Below are 18066 nucleotides of genomic sequence, written 5' to 3'. Positions count from 1 at the left end.
AGGGGTTTGAACACTCTTAGTATTGTGTTGATGTTTCGGTTTGTGATTGAATGAGTTAGTGATTGTTCTGGAGATTTTAATCATTGGATTATAATTGATCCAGGGTTGTGTTCGGATTTATAATTTCACTGAGTTGCACTAATTGGTTGTGGTTGGGATCGAATTATTGAATGTAAAACAAAGAATCAGAGGTCGAATTCAGAATAGGATGTTTTGTTATCTGGCTGCATGTGCTCTGGTGGCAAGTGCTTGTGATTATTTTTGTTTAAAGCTTCAGGAGTGTTTTGTTTAAAGCTTTCCTGAAAATATAATCCATCAATAACATTTGTTCAGAATTTAAAGAGTCTGTAGAAAATTCCAAAAACAAAATAATTGTACTGATGTTCCTGATTTTTGCGGACACGTGAACTAATTTTTTGACAAAGAATAAATAGAAGTGGATATAGTGTCTCATTAAGTTAAATGTCAGCATTCATGACTTTAAGAATGTATAGAATCAACTGAATGTTAAATATAACTTTCATAATTTTTAATGAACATATTTTCAGTTATGTCAGCAGAACATTGTTTATGCTTAAAATTTACTAAAATTATGCAAGTTATATCTGCTGGAAATTTTTTCATTTTCCTATTATAAAAAATAGTATGTTTTTTTCTTCACTATTTCAAATTAGTTGTACCCTTCAACAAGTTCTTGATCTAATGGATTTCCTTTTAAGGAAAGTAAATGTAATAATTTGTCTGTATGTTTGAAAGGAGAGATATTGCTGTTATACACAAAAGTGATGAGGAGGGAGAAAAAGGTGAAACTTAATATTTTGATATTTTCATATCAACAAAATCAAAATGATTTTATTTAATAATTTAAATATATTCCATATTACTTTTTAATTTAAAATACTAATATATATTATAATATTATTATTCGAGAGATGTCAAAGCATTTAAAAAAGAGTATGTAATTTTTTGCTTTGAAATAAAAACAAGCTTTGAATTTAATTGGATTTAAAAGAGTGATAATTTGGATATTTTTTTAGGTGTTGGATCGGTTTTTTTTTTGTTTTTTTACTTTCTATATTTTATTCTTATTCGTCCTCGATTATTGGAATGACATAACATCGTTTTTATTGCGTTAATTCTTTATTTGAAATAAATGAAGTGAGTTGCCTTTCTTCACGTGGGAAAGGACCAGGTTCCTTAATTTTTTCTATATACATTTACTTTAAGAAAATCTTTAAATATTAATTAATTTAAACAAACTGTTTAATTATTATAATAACTATAATAATTAATTTAAATATTAAATACTTAATTCAAAATTATTGATATTTAAAATAGTATTTATTATGATAAAAAGCTATGACTGGATTATAAATTAGTTTTTATAATTTTTAACATTAATTATTAAGATTTTCACTATCAAAAATTTGGTATTTATATTAATTTCTAAAATTAAAAGTTATTATGGGGTTTATTATATGTAAATTGAAGTTATTTAGGTAAAGAAGAAAATCTTTACGTGAAAGGATCATTAGGGTAAGCCGATCTCGAAGAAAAACAGGGAATTGCAGAAAGAATACATCAATGAAGCACCTATCAAACTGAAACGCATGGTCCATTGGTGGGTGTTTTTTCATGCACTTTGATATATATTTTTTTTCACATTTACATTTATAAATAAATTATAATTTTATATATTTTAAATTAAAATATTAAATAAAATTTTACGAGAATCAAATATTTGTTAAATCTGTAAAGATTAATAAAATGTAGTTGATAATATTTAAGAATATGACACAAAAAAACTATTTAAATTAGAAAATATTTTAAATATTTTTGTAGTGTGTTTGTATAAAATTACTTAATGAATAATGAATATTTTAATAATTTAAATAGAGAAAGATATATGTACATTTAGATTATTCTCGTTTCTATGTCAAAATAAAAAGTCAAGTATTTTAGATTTTTTTACCTATATCTAATCAATACAAATATTTGTTATCAAAGTAGGAATGAGATGAGATAAGTTAAAATCGATATTATGATTAAAATTATGAATGATCCATGTAAATTATAAAATCGTAACACGAAATATTAATTTCATTTTTATGAAAACATAGTACCTATATTTATATAAAATCCATCATTTTCTCAATACTTAATCAACTAAGTTTACAAAAGATGATATAGTAAAGTTTTTAGTCTGTGAGTGTCAGTAAAGTAAGCAATGTTTTATCAATAAAGTAATTATTGGAATTCACTGAGAGTATAAATGAATTCAATTTAATCCTTTAAAATTTTAAATGGCGTGTATGAAAAATAATTATGTAATAAAATATAGGAATACGAAAATAATTAAAACAAAATAATATAAAGAAATTATATCATAATAACTTATTATTATTTTTGGATATATTAAAATTTGATAAATTGTATTCATAATTGTCAAATGAGAAAAATATATCAAAAGAAGTTATTTATTGTCGATCTTCTTAAATAACATTCATAATAAGTACTAACATTAGAGTTAATAAATCTTAACATTATTAAGCTTTTGATGGATGTAAAATTGTGGCTTGCAAAATCAATTATTGTATTTATTTGGGAAGTGTTGCGATGTATTGGAGCTGAATTTTGGTGTTATCAATTTTTAATTGAGAAATTAATATTTACTGCATTAATATTTTATTTGAGTAGGTGTGAGAGGGGAGTGTGTTACTCACACCACATACAACAATGTAAATTTTTATTTATATTAATTTTTAAGGTTTAATTTAAATTGAATTTATTCACTAAAAAATATGAATAAGCAGTGCAACAGAAAATGTGAGAAAAAAATGATAATTTACAATATTTTACGATTTTATGGATCTTACTATTACGATTATGTGTGAAATCTCACTCTTAAATACTATGCAAAATCATTGAATATTACGATTTTATGATCTAAATTTCGATTTTGATTACATTGGTTTAGATTATATTCACAAAAGCAAGTTATTTGTCATCCATACTCACTCATAATCTCATTTTAATTGTCACTCTCATATTAATAATTTAACTATCGTTCTTTTGTTCATTGGCAATATTTTGAAAAAGAAAAAATTAAACATTTAAATTATATTTTATACTCTGTAACTAAAATATTATGTCACTAAAAAAATGTGATGAATAAAATGAATTTCATTTTAAAAGATATATCAAACTATATTTTCCTTCATCCATTGAGTTATACACACGTTTAAAAAACATATAGAGCACCATAAATATAACATTGAACGTAAAAGCTACAAGGTGGAATATCAAATGAATCAATCTCTACCCATAATACAGTTGATAGATTAATAGAAGAGGATAAATCATGAGGATTTCCTATCTGATAAAACTTTTTTAGTTAGGGATAATAAGAAGAACAGTTATTCCATATATTTAGATATTGAAAATAAAACTTTGGAGATTAACAACAATCATTCTTTTCTAAGTGAACAAGAAAATTTTTTTTCTAGCTATCAGAATACTGTTATTAAGAGTGATTACGATCATTCCATGTATGATACTCCTTTTAGTTGGAACAATTATATTAATAGTTGCATTGATAGTTATTTTCATTCTCAAATCTGTGTTGATAGTTGCATTTTTGGTAATATAGTCGAATATAATGACAGTGATCTTTCATTAAGTAATAACAAAAAATCAAATTCACGCACCATCAAAATTATAAAACACGGATGGTTGTCACTATATGTTAAACCAATCTATTTATTCATCACCCACTCATTCGTATATACTATAAAAATTTAATCTATTAGAAAATTATTGGTGATAATAATGAGTCTTTCAAAATTTAACGCATCAGTTTAAAATTTTCTGTCTGTCAATTAATCTTGATATAATCTTTTTAGTATGTTAATTATTTACTACTATTACTAATTATATGAAAAATAACATAATATATAACTATAATAATTATTGTACTTTATTTGATTAGAGAGTTTAATTGATTAACTAAAAGTTTAAAATACTTATATAATTAAATATATTTCTAATATTTATATTTAAATAAACAAATTTTTAAATTTGAAATTAAAAAAAAATAACGGACAAGACTCACCCATTTTACCATCGTTTTAAAGTATATTCAATCAAATCCAGCTAATTAGTTTCATAAATGGTCAATAATTCATTTTCCATGTTCAAATTTCATTCATTTTTAGTTAACTAAAATCACTTGACAATTCTTTTAAATTAAAACTCCTCTTAAAAAAATCAACTTTAGTCTTTTAGTCTAACTCGTCTTTAATTAAGATATGTTAAGTTGAACTTTATTTGAAATTTTGTTTGTATTTATAATTTATAAAAAATTGCATATAATTTATTGAAATAATAAACTAATAGTGATAAATAAAAAGCTTGTATGATATTTTTAAACAAAACAAAAATAGTATATGAGAGTTAATAGAAGAAGAAGAATGAAATAGTGTCCACAAAAATATTCCATCTCTATTGATTTGACTAATGCCTGACTAACCTAACATTATTAATTATGTTGTTCATTTCATGGTGACCGACCAATCAGTTACCAACAAAAGCTTCTGATATTTATATGCCTTACTCAATTTAGTTTATTTATTTTTCATTGTAATTTATGTTGTTCCATTCGGTGTCTGTCTGAATGTTTTTTTCTTTTTTCTATGCATGGACCGATATTTTTGGAAAATCGTTTAAGCTGTGTTTAATAGGCACACAGAAATAAACTAAGAAAAATAAGAAGGAAAACGATACTCAATTATATTATGTGACATCATATTCAAACTATTAACCCATTTAAAACTACAAAAAAGCTCCAACATCACATTGGAGAGACTAACTCAATTTAGAGTTATAAAGTTGAATTCGAAATTGAAATCTGATTATATCTTAATTTAATTTCTGTTGTATTTTTGTTTTAAAATCTTATAAATAAATGAATATAATATTTTTAATTCAATTACATTAAATTTTCTTATAAATAAATGAATATAATATTTTTAATTTAATTACATTAAATTTTATTAACATGTATGTCAAATACATTTTAGGATGATGTTTTAGTTATTTACACAGTCTTAATGTATTTCAACTCAAATATAAATTTAGAATACCAAACAAGTTTACAAAATTTAACGTCATTAAGTTAATTTATATCACGCTATTTTTGTTATATTTTTTTAATCAAACTATTTGTTTCTATTGTGTCAATTTTTATTTATGCTTTATAGTAAATTTAAATTTTTTTAAATTATAAATGTTCTGTTATTTTCAACTTTATCAGTTCCTAACCAATTAATTTAAACAATATTAATCTACGTGGATATGATATCTTAACCTGTTCACTTTATACTATGTGATATACTTACTAATAATTTTGTAACATTTACCTTCACTTTATACATTATCTGTACCTTAAATTTAGAAGGGAGTCAATTATAATATATTTGATATGTATTTTTCATTTTCACTCTCTATATTCAAACTACCTTATAACAAAATTATCTTTGACTTCATTATTTATTTTATATTATTATTAAAATATAGTATATTTTATTATCAGAAATATTGGAAAATATATATGTTTCTTAAAAAGATATGTTGTATAAGAGACTAAATTTTCTTGTTTATGTTTTGTTTGATTAATGATGTTGTTTATGTTTTTTGATTTAGGATTTTGATAGTTACTACTTCTTAGACGGTGACATTCTTCTACTATTATTTAATAAAGACATTTTTTGAATTTGAGAGAAAAAAGAAATAAAAACTATTAAAAAAAGAAGTTTTTTGTCTCAATTTTTTTTTGATAAAATAATGACGAGAAGAGAAGATGTTGTTCTCACTAGTTAAACCATTTATCCCAGGTGTCAATTTTGAAAACATGATTTTTCATTAAGACATTCCTTAAATAAAAAAATACAATTTTGATATCACTATTTCTCATTCCTATTTATTAAATACACAAATTAATTTCGGTTAAAGCCATTTTACATTTATAAAAATTATTAAATAATTCAAATAATTATTTTCCTAAACTAAATTCCTATACAAAGAGAAAGAGATTGAAACCGGCTTTGCAAAGCTAACAAAGGGATGGTAAACCTAAATTTTAAATTTTTTCATTTTACTTTACAAAATTCTTCAAAGTATAACCTACGATGCATCTATCTATGACTAAATCTTGAGATGGAGAATGAAAACTCATGAATAAATTTGTTCGAAAAATATATTATAAAATAGAATAAAAATAGTGAAATATTTTTTATTTTAAAATCATGTGATTTAATTAACCAATTGATTTTGCAAAATAAACATATTTTATATTTGTATTAATTTTTTATTAAACTAATATGTCATATATATAATTATGTCATGATTATTTATGTAAACATGATATCATACAACATATAAATAAGTTAATATATTATTTGTATGAATTTATGGTACAAAATTAAAATCGTGAGATAGGTGAAGGCTCTTCAATAATTTATTTTTTTATTACACAGCAGAGTAGAATACGAAAAGGTGAAAGAAAAGAGAGAGACACATCACATCACATCACATCGTAAACAGACGAAATTCGCCGAAAAAAGAGTCGCATTATTATTTTAATATAATAAAAGATGTATTTTTTTTTTACCGTTAAAATATAATAAACAAACAATAAATAATATATTAAAATAATCTTGGATGGAGATTATTTAAATTGGTTCGCAGCATGGAACTCAAACCCTAGAAATACAAAAAACTGAGACTGGATACTTCCATGCTCTGTCCGCGATATGCTTTGGATGCTTTCAGATCTGTGAATCAGAAAGTGAATGTGAGTCCCATTGTTATCAAAACCGGCAGAGTCACAACGGAACAGGTAAACTTTAAATTTTTTTCATCTTAGACTACAAAGTTTGAATTTTTCTGAGTTTAACTGGCGATGACGATGAAAAGGCCGGACTTACGGCTGCCGTATACTTCTTTGGCAGTAGATTGATGGACTTTATGGTTTAGGGTTTTCTGAGCCAGTAATCGTTATTTTGTTTTCATTTTCATGTCATTTTTAGAAAAATGTTGAAACATGGTAACGAGGGAAAGACATAGGAGTAGTGGAGAGTTTAAAGTTTGGATCTTTCCTAGTTTATCTGGCGATGATGAATAAAAGGCCGGATTGCTGCCATTTACTGGCAGTAGAATGATGAACTTCATTGTTTAGGGTTTTCTGAGCCAACACTCCCCACAGCTTGTTCTTTTATGGTTTCTTTATTTTGGATGAGTATTGGTACTCCCAAGCGTGTTCTTTACTTTAGGTTTTATGTCTCTCCCAGTTATTATTAATATGTAATATCTTTTACTGGGTATTTATGCTGTTTAAAAAAACTTGTGCAGATTATTGCTGTGTCGGTACACATCACGGCTGTGAACATTTTTCCTGGAACACATGCTTGGTTCTCCGGTAATTTTTGATTGCAGTAACTTTTGTGTGTTTTTTCTATGTGTGGTTTTGTTTTCTGGTTCTATCCTTCGTTTTATTTATATACATGTTTCTAATGATAAAAAATGTTTAATATGGACGGCAAGAGATAGAACTATCACTAACAATCACAAAAAATTGAAAGGAAAATATATTTGAGCATATATGACTACAAATCAGAGTCATAAAAACAATAACTTTACCAACATTGTGATGTTCTGCCTAAATCCAAGATGAAGTGGCATTTTACGATTGGATGTATTTAATTTTACTATATTCAATACATATTATATATTTAAATTTTCTATTAATTAGAAAAAATCAAATCTCCTTTAAAATATTTAAGCAAATATTAATACAATCAATAAATTTTTGTTATGGTTTTACACCACTTTGAAGAAGAATTTGAAAAAAAAGAAATTATAGATTTAATCTTTTAACATTATATTTTTGAATTAAATATAAATTTTCAGTTTCATGATTTAAACTTAAATTTAAATTATTATTTAAAATATTTAACCTTTTCTACCTTAGAGATATTAAAATAATTAGATTATATTTAGTTGTTATTTATATATAATAAAAAATAATATAAATATGAAACGTTAAATACACATTTAAAATAAATGTAAGTTTTATACATACATGCCTTAATATGATGAATTTAAATTATAGTTTTCAACTAGTATGACACATTCGTTTGCACTCATGTATCATTGACTCTGGACGCATCGCAAGTGCATACGGACCCTTTTTATTACGACACTTTTTAAAATGTCAATGTTATTACACATTCAATTTTTAATTCGCTCATAATGTCTTAGTTAATTTCAAACATTCTTCAAATTGTTTTAGAATTTTCTTTGATTTCAAGATTCAACATTTTCCTCAAAAGTTACTATCAAAGGGTTCTAAAAGTATAAATGTTGTACCTCATTTTGTTATCGATTACGTTATTTTGGATGGAGATTGTTGTTAATTAATGAGTTTAGATAAATTTGTAGATCTTTGTACATGAGTTTACATAAATCTGTAGAAATTTTGTAGATTCAGTGATGTCCTACATACATCAATAATGGAAATCAAAGTGGCTCGACAAATGGATAATGCGTGGCGACCAAATCGATGATTTAGGAGTTGATGTCTAAGAGTACTGGTATGGTTTAATTTGATGATTAACACAATCTATTCAAGAAATATTATATACCTTTTCAAGAAGTTTTAGTGTAGAATGATATCGTGGACAAATTTACACAAGAAATAGTAGGGTGTTGGCACTAGACACTGGGTTAACTATGTCAATGCTTTGGAAGAATCTTTACAATCTGATGCATTTAAGTCATATTGTTAAAAATGTTAAGTTATATTTTACATACAGGTTACTTTTAGGAGTTTACAACCTTCAAAACTACTAGGTACTTTCTTCTTCTATCAATGAGAAATATTTCAAAGTTGATACGCCTACGAAAGTTTGAGATATTTTCACTAAAGTTATGAATTTGCAAACTTAAAATATTATTGTTTTCTTTCTTTTGAAATAAATATTTATTCAATAGTCAAAATGTCTATGTTCTTAAATAGAGGGACAAAATGAAATCTTTCGTCGTATAGAATTCTAGAATGGGAATGTCGTGCATGTAATAAATGCAAGCAGTTGGAGAAGTGGATCTTTTGATATTTCTTGTGTCTGATTATTTTTTATGTTATTATCGGTAAAGATGGGAAACAAGATATTTAGTTTAAAATTAGTTTGGGAAAAGTTAACATCATTGTTTGATTCAAAGATGAATTTGAAAAGTTTTTGAACAATGTTATGTCCAGTCACATCATCTAGTTAATTGTATTTTCGGTCTTTGAAGTACACAATGGTGCCTAGCAGTTAACTTTTCGCAAACTGGTTTTGGATAATAGTAAGTGTCTTGTTTCATATCCAGTAACATAAAAGTGCAGCAATCAGATAAAAGAAATTCCACATATTCACTTCTCCAAAAACGCTTACAACATACACATATCATTCATATTCTTGAATGTTATATGAAAGAATTTATTGTTGTTCTCAATACTTTAGAACATGCCTTTTTTTGACTATTTAAGAAGATATATTTATTTGATGAGAAAAGATATAATGATATTTTAGGTTTGTGAATGCATAGCTTTACTGGGAATGTCTCAAATCTTCTTAGGTGTATAAACTTTGAAATGTTTCTTTCTAGTATTCTTTTTAAGTAGAAGGAGTACCCAATAATTTTGAAGAAAGTAAACTCTCAATAACATCCCATATTGTATATTCAACTTGATTTTTTGAGTAATATGAATTTAAATGCATTAGATTTTGAAGGTATTGCTTTCGAATTATCCACACAGTTTTTAGGGCCAAATTTCTGGCATTTCTTTTGTAAATTTATATATCTGCAGTAGCACTTAGTTTCAAAGATATATAATGTTTTTAGAAATATGGAAAAGTAGTAGTATTATAATTTTTAGAAAAATCTTGAAATTATTAAGCATTTTAGGATTTCTATGTGAATCATCAACTTGAACCATAAATGTTAGTATGAACATCAACTTAAATTATAGGGAAATAATACAGAACTTTAACAACGAAGTAAAAATTTCTTGAATCAACTGACACAGTATTTTACTATTTTAAAATTGGAGAAACATAACCTTAAATTTGAAACTTGATCTTCAGAGTAGTTTTGTTCAATGATGGAAAAACGTTAACTTATGGATTACACTAAATTTTTTTCTTACATTAGTCCATCATCATCATGCGACACATGTTACTTGATTGTGTGTTCTCTTTCAGAGGTATTTTTAATTATTCACTCTCTCTACGGCCCTTTCCTAAAATTATTTTATGCAATTTCACTCAACTTGTTTATTATGGGAACCTTACCATCTATGTCGACTTGTTTGAAAAGACTGAAGATGACATCAAATTTAGGTTGGATTGATAACTCCGAACATGGGAACTACATTTAATGTATCTGTCAATACCTGGTTTCGTATAGTTGAATAAAATGTGTTATTAAAAATAATGATAATAGATAAACAAAAAATTGTTGAAATAAAATATGTAAAAAGAAATTTTAAAATTTAAAAGAAAATTAATTGGTTAAATTAATTAGAATTTAAAAATAATAAAAAAGAAGTCATTTTTGAACCTATTATTTTGCCCATTTTTTGTTAAAAATGATATTAGCATTTGCATTCTTGTTACCCCTGATTTTCTTTGAAGAGGCCAATCCCAATTTGCTACCTACACACCTGTTTTATTATTTCTCCATCCTAAAAAACCCTCTGCAATCTTTAGACACCCTTGTCATCCTCTTTCTTGCTCCAGGCCAACAGAATTCCTACTCACGAGGGTAACACCTGACCCTAACAGACCACACTCACTCAACAAAACTCGTGACTTTCTGTTTTTTCCCAAGGCAAACGGCACTAACACAAAAGAAGAGATCACGTTTTTGGTTGACTCTCTCACACACAATCACGAGACAGAGGACCTCTTCACAATCTGTATCCACTCATCCTTATCGTTTTGGGGCCCTCATTCATCTGAAATTGATTGAATCATTGAAGTTCTTGATCTCTTTGAGTTGGCGTTTGTGCCTGATATTGTTTTGGGGTCTGGTTCGTGTGGCAGAACTTGCCCCCCGTTCTATCATTCTTATCAGGTTCGATTGTGTATTTGATTGAGCTAGTGTAATTGTCGTGTTTGTTTTCTTTATTCTTTGATTTTGATTTTGATTGTTTGGTTTATGATGGTTTCGATCCCGTTTGAAGCTTATAGATTCTTTGGACTCTGTTGTGTGTTTGAATTTACTTTGTTTTAAGTATTTCATACGAGTAATGTTACAATGTTGCAGGTTTGATGGGGAGTTGAATTCTGAAATTTTGGGGAATTATTGGGTTTAGTTTAAACTGAGTTCTAATGTTTCTCTGTTTGGTTCTGAGGCTGTGTAATTTGTTCAAATATTTGATAATTTGATGAGGCTGTTTTATTTTGTTGAAGGAACCTTGGGTCTCTAATGTATTTTTAAGGGTTTAATTTCATAGCTGTTTTGACCTTGTATGTTGGAGGCATATGTAGGAGCTAAGGCCAGCTAAGGCCATTCTTGTTATTTTCCCAGTTTTGGTTCAAATGTATAATGCTACGTCGTTCAGTATATTCCAATTCAAGTAAAATGTTTGGTGTGACTCGCGTTTTTTAATCATTGAATGATGTATCTGCAAGACATTCCTATATGAAATAGGATCATATGTACGTTGGTCCTAGTATGTGATGTTAATTATCTCTTGTCCAAGTTTTTATCATATTAACGCTTCTTGAAATTCATATATGGGTGGTCTTCCCTTTCTTTGGTAGTGTTATTTCTGAAGATTGAAGAAAGTCTGTTGGTGTATGACATAGATTTCTTCATTTTAATCTCAGTAGAAACCGAACAGGTAAATTAACCATTTTTTCTCTGAATATGAATACTTCTAGTTTCAAAGTTTTTATGATTTGAGTTTTTGGTTTTCGCCACCTTGCTTTCATTCTTCACTCTTATTATAGTCTAATTAGTTAGCGACAGTGTTCCAATAAAAATAAAATTAGAATCGCAAAATAAACACTTTTGAGTGAATAAAACACTCCTTTGTGCCTTTTTGGTTCATGGTTTGCAAAATTATGCTCGTTTACATTACCAGGTTAGCTATGAATGGAATAAGTTGTAAGTATGAATTACATTTCTTGAATATTTGTAGCATATTCTGTAAAAGTACTTCTGCAAGCTATTTGGGAGAAACTAATATTTATGATAGTGAAATCTGGAGCCAGAGCCTTTACGTCTGTGTTGTTCGTTGTTTGTTTTAACGTATCACAAGTGTTAGATTGTGTAAATAGTTAAGTTTTTATGTTTTAACTATGTATCATCCTATCTCCTTCTCAGCACTATGTGGGAAAAGTAAAGCGTTTACTGCATTTTCATTTATTTATTTTCATCTGAAAAAGAAAACATATTTCTAAGATTTCTTTGACTAACCTTTTGAGTGTAGTTGTACTACACTAGTCCATAGTTTTAGATTTCAGTCTAACAACACACATTGGAATGTACAATTCTTGCTAGAGACTTATAGTATCTGCAGTATGCATGAATCTTGTCCCAAACTTCATAGAAATGACTGGCACCAAGGACATGAGAAAGAACAGATTTCGAAAGTGTAGATTGAAGTCAAACTGGTAACATCTGATCTTGGACCTTCCGAGTTTCATATTCAGGATTAATAATGACTAGTGGTATACCAGAGATTCACTTTTTGGAAAACTTGCACTGACAAAATGCACATATCCATGTTGTCATTTTTTGTTGGCCATAAAAAGAGAATAATGTATAACATGTTTGTTACCTTAGATGTTAAAAAAGAAACGAAGAATTATTTTTAAGCAGTATGATCAAGTTGTTTGTAATGACTAAATTGGGCATAATTTAATCACTGTTAACAATTTGCTCATATTGCTTAAAAAATCATTGTTTTTTTAGACATCCGATGTAATGAATAAATTATATATAATTCTTGTTTATTTCTTATGGTCAACAAAAAAATGGGAATAGCTTTTGTAAACAAGAGTATAGTTAAACACTACAGAACTTGATTTTCAAGTTCCACGAACTGAATTTTTTTTAGAGTAGTATGAACATCACGAAAAACTAAATTTGCAAATGTATAATGTATATACTTGATTTTTTGGTGATTTACCTTCGTTCAATTCTACAATTCCGAATTTCTATAGTGAACACTGTTAGTATTGTGTTGATGTTTCGGTTTGTGATTGAGTGAGTTACTAATTGTTCTGGAGATTTGAATCATTGGATTATAATTGATCCAGAGTTGTGTTCGGATTTATAATTTGACTATGAGTTGCATTAATTGGTTGTGGTTGGGATCGAATTATTCAAGGTAAAACAAAGAATCAAAGGTCTTAGGATGTGTTTACATTGGCATGTTTTGTTATCTGGCTGCATGTGCTCTGGTGTCATGTGCAAGGGCCAGGCCCATACCTTTGTGTTTATTTTTCTTTAAAGCTTCAGGAGTGTTAGTGTTAATGTGGAGGCCTGGTTATGGCATATAGATTTTGTAGTCAAAAGCATTTTTGTTGGTTAAAATGACGTTTTGGTGACTTTTTTCGAGTTTGTCATTTCTCATTGCGATTTAGGTTCTGACAATATCTCAGTGTACATCCAGTAAATAGTTAAGTTTTTATGTTTTAACTGTGTTATCCTATCTCCTTCTCATGACTATGTGGGGGAAAGAAAAGCGATTACTGCATTTTCTTTTATTTATTTTCATTAAAAAAAAAACATATTTCTGAGTTTTCTTTCACTAAGCTTTTGAGTGCTGTGGTAGTACACTAGTGCCGACTTTGATCGCTGTTTATTTTTTCCATTTCTTCTCTCGCCACAGCTTCTCACCCTTCTTACTTCCTTCTCTCGCCACAGCTTCTCACCCTTTCATCTTCATCTCTGCAATCCTCACTGTAGGAGAAAAACATGTCCGTGAATCCACTTTTGGAGCGAGCATTGTGCACGCCTACCCTTGCCTGCATCTGGTGAGGTCATTTTTTCACTCTTTTTTTTCGATTTGGGGGTGGGATGTGTTGTGAAAACATATTCTTATTCCCTGTTTTTTAGCCAGAGTGCTTGAGGGTATTGCAAAAGGGTCACGTTTTTTTTGTAGCTCGGAGCGAGTCCAGGTAAGGGGCCACTGTGATCGGAAATTTCTGCGCACGGCTTTACAATCTGCGAAATGTGGAAGAATTTGGGAAATGTGTTTGAAATGATTTTTTATATTTTAAACTAAAAGTTTTAAATATATGTATTTTAATACTTCTATTTATTTTTAACAATGAAATCTGAGATCATGCTGGACAACACTAGTCAATCTAGCTTGTTAAACAAACCATTTAGGGGTTGGTTGTCATTCGATCACAACTTAAGTGCATATTGTTTCCTTCAAATTTAGGGCACATAAGTTGATGGTCCTATCTAACATTTATTAAATATGTATTCTTTCTGATTTGCTAGTGAGTTGATTTTTGGTTGCTGCTGAGAGTTTTAGGGGAGGATTTGGTGAAGTATGGAACACTTATTCATTCAATCCTTCTGTTTTTATTTTTTTGTTTTCTTTTTATGTTAAGTCCACTGCTATATTCTTCAGCAATTGGGTTTGAAGAGCCGAGGAACAGGGTTGCAATTTTCATCCCGGTTTAGTGCTGAAAGAGGTAGGTTCTTCGGTTTTGTTCTCTTCTCATAAAAGCCTGTATGAAGATAAGACTCACATCTTTTCCTGACCACATCATTTTCCTAATACTTTTCATTTTGAACTCTGAAAACTTGTTCTAACATGTGCTTTTGGAATTTTTAAGTTCATATGCTTCTCGTTGCTATTATGCTGTACTCATTGATTAGATAGATTGCTTTTTTCGGATTCATTCATGATTATTTTGTGAACATAAAATGTGTGTTTATGGACTTATGGTGATTAATGTATACCAATATTTGGTTCTGTTTGTATGGTAAATTGGTAACGATTATGGCCTTCCAACTGTACTAGGTAGAATTGTATTTTTTGTGTGCAAGGTAATTTATACTTGATTTCATGTCTATATTGTGCCATATGTTATCTCGAAGACTGAATTCTTAAAATTTTAAATATCTTTGTTGAACAAAAAGGGTTAAAGTGTTTTATCTTTTCAGTAGACTGACCCTAAGACATAAGTTGTATTTGGGCTTTTATATTTATGGGTTTTATGAGCATGATATGTTTAATTTGTCTGATCCAACTTTAATATTAATATGAATATATGTATTTATCTCTTGTTAAATGCTCTTTACCTTGAACTGAATTAATATGATTGCAGGGCTTTGTCTCTACATAAGAAAGCAGTATGCCGCACAGAACACGACCCATGACAGCACTCTTGCTGTTCACTGCACTAAATACAGTTTTGTGTGCAACCATTACTCCAGTCTATGATTTTGTTTGCTTTCTTCCGTACTGGGAAAGAAGGGTGAGATTTTTGCTATTTCTTTTTCTTTTTTATTTCTTTGTTGCATTCCATCATCTGGTTCGTTATGTCAATGAAATTATGTGAAATTACCCTAGTTAAGTTGGAGCACTGTTGTTATTGTCCTGGTATTCTGTAGATCAGATCTCAATTTCATTAATTCTTGAACTTGGTTATAGACTATGATGACTCACAATACCCCCTTATGGTGCAACGTGAGGAAATTATTAGCGTGATTGGGTATTTTTGGCGTTTGTAATCATGTAGAAAAAATTGTTCTTAATGGCTTCTGATCTTGAAGGTGGTCCTTAATGTGAACCATAAGGTTGTTGCCTTGTGACCTAACATAACATCACAGATTCAAACCCTCCCTAATTCCTCTTTTCAGCGGCTTTTGATCCTGAATTAACGTTAATGATATGTTGGATGTTTGTTCATGACCTATTTTACTAGTAGTGGAACATAAGTACATTAGAACCTTTTTAATTCTTACTATGTTGGATGTTGGATCAACTCAGATTTCTCTTTTTAATTGCCCACTGTTTTGAAGATGTACATTAGAACCTGCAAATGTATCTGTTTTGGAATCATATCTTAGTTCATAGGAAATCTTAAATATTGCCATCTAGTGGTATGTGGTGAATAGTGATAGCCATTGCTATGCTTAGTACGTGCAAAAAACAGAGTAGATGAACTGGCAGAGAAGATAGCTCTGTCACTGTAATGACTTATGGATGTATTGGTAATGTTTTGGTTGGGGCTGACTTTGAAATAGTATGTGTTAATTGTCTATGTGGCTAATTCTTTACACGATCTAATGTTACAGAGGGAAAGGCGTCGCCAGCAACGAGAAGCTACTATAGCTAACAGTACAAATTAGCCATGACAGCATTTAATTGGAGAACCTTTCCGTAGTAAGATTTTTATTGTCCTTTCTTGCCATTCTTGACGTAAATAACCATATTTGGAATGAAAATATGAACACTTGGACCCTTGGCCGCAATCGTCGGATATTTATATAAGTAACCTTACTGTAACATTACTTTATTAAGGTCGGAAACCAAATATTCAATTGAGTCAATTTTCTTTTTTAATTTTATTTCTTTTATGACCATTGATTTACATGAATTTAGTGCTGGCTTTTATGCAAAATTCAAGTTGGTAACTTGAGTTTTGCTTTATCTTTGAATGCAATTGCCACATGGTGGGCAAGGAATCCGCCTAGAGAAATTAATAACTCCATTCTGTTCTATCACATTATTTGTTTAGGAATCCACATAAACTAGGATACTAGAACTGTGAAATTGTTAGTAATAGAAGTTCTTCTGTGTTGCATGGTTTATTGGCCTTTTTACACGCAAGTGAAAAATGTCTCACTTTAATTATATGTCAACTTAAATTATCCACTTCTGGTATATGTCCAAAAATGGATTTATGATAAATCTATATTTTAATGGACTTAAGGTCCAAAAATATATGAATATGAATTTAAAGTGCAAAAATATATGGATATGAATTTATGATAAATCTATTTAAATGAATTTAAAATAATATAAATTTGAATTATTATAATTAGACCTAGTTTGTGGGTTTTTTTCCCAAACTGGTGCAATTTTTTTTTTCAATTTCCTAAAATGGTGTAGTTTTTTTTTTTTTTTAATTCCTGGCAGAGGCAAGTCATGAGAAAATGGCACGACTTCATCTTGAAGAAGTCGTGCCAAATTAAGGCGAATTTGATTAAAATAAGCTGAAGTCGTGTCACATGGAGAGACTTCTGTGTTATGAAGAAGTCGTGTCATATTCAGACGACTTTAATTAACATTTAAAACAAAGTCGTGCCAATATGGAAAGAATTCAATATTAAATTGTTAATGAAGAAGTCGTCCCATATTGGAGAGACTTTAGTGTTATATTGATAATGAAGAAGTCGTACCGTATTGGAACGACTTTAGTTCGAATAAAAATTAAATATTTTTTAGTCATGTTAATTAGTTAAATAATAATGCATATAAGTAATTAAAAATTTTATGATGATTTTGGTTTCTTATAATAGGACATGAAAGTTATTTATGAGAGTCTGTGCCACAAGGAGGTCTTATTCGGTGTCATCTAGGTCTTAATTGAGGACTCTGAACTGGATTGTCATCATCATTATATTTTTGAAAATGTTGATGTTTTTTATATTTTGGAATTTTATATTTTTTTTTTGTATTTTTGAATTACTTGAAAATATGTGTCACACGACGCGAGCGGTCGGACAGACACTGAAAGAGAAAGAAAACTATTTTTGGTATGTTTAGAAAATAAGCGTCACACGGTGCGAGCGACCGGACAGACACAATGAAACGAAAGAAAACATTTTTATTTTTTTGATTTTTCTATTTTTTGCAATTTTTATAATTTTCAAATATATTTGTTTTTTTTTATAATAATAAAATAAATAAAAGGATGAAAATATTTAAGAAGAAATAAAAGTGGAAAATAAAATATGGGGTACATGAGTCATTAGTAAAGGTGC

General features: G+C 28.4%; 1 protein-coding gene and 2 non-coding genes across 52 annotated transcripts; all 3 read left to right on the top strand.

Moving 5' to 3' along the window:
- The first annotated feature begins 6721 nt into the window (after positions 1–6721).
- LOC114173793 (uncharacterized) lies at positions 6722–16642 on the top strand. 50 transcript variants are annotated; one of them, XR_014986496.1, is made up of 11 exons: positions 6722–6895; positions 7408–7474; positions 8540–8648; positions 8871–11175; positions 11368–11947; positions 13981–14090; positions 14177–14234; positions 14566–14615; positions 14699–14762; positions 15402–15551; positions 16375–16642. XR_014986496.1 is itself a non-coding variant. In XM_085668860.1 (10 exons), exons 9-10 carry the CDS (start codon positions 15429–15431, stop codon positions 16426–16428), a joined length of 177 nt encoding a protein of 58 aa, XP_085524986.1. In that variant the 5' UTR covers positions 6723–6895; positions 7408–7474; positions 8540–8648; positions 8871–11175; positions 11368–11947; positions 13981–14090; positions 14173–14234; positions 14679–14762; positions 15402–15428; the 3' UTR covers positions 16429–16642. The 50 variants fall into 50 exon arrangements, 21 of the variants coding, with proteins under 21 accessions (XP_027914204.1, XP_085524986.1, XP_085525004.1 ...); XR_014986491.1 differs by having other exon boundaries at positions 14173–14234; XR_014986486.1 differs by lacking the exon at positions 14566–14615 and having other exon boundaries at positions 14023–14090; positions 14173–14234; positions 14679–14762.
- Positions 6954–7047, top strand: LOC114174777 (small nucleolar RNA snoR113). Its single transcript, XR_003602739.1, has one exon. It is a non-coding gene; the product is annotated as a small nucleolar RNA snoR113 (small nucleolar RNA).
- LOC114174782 (small nucleolar RNA snoR113) lies at positions 7165–7249 on the top strand. Its single transcript, XR_003602743.1, has one exon. It is a non-coding gene; the product is annotated as a small nucleolar RNA snoR113 (small nucleolar RNA).
- Positions 16643–18066: the final 1424 nt, after the last annotated feature.

Source organism: Vigna unguiculata, chromosome 2, assembly GCF_037176805.1.
Source record: "Vigna unguiculata cultivar grain cowpea cultivar isolate G323 ecotype 2 chromosome 2, ASM3717680v1, whole genome shotgun sequence".
Lineage (NCBI taxonomy): Eukaryota > Viridiplantae > Streptophyta > Magnoliopsida > Fabales > Fabaceae > Vigna > Vigna unguiculata.
The sequence above is the reverse complement of the archived record's forward strand: the minus strand, read 5'-3'. Positions and strand labels throughout refer to the sequence as shown.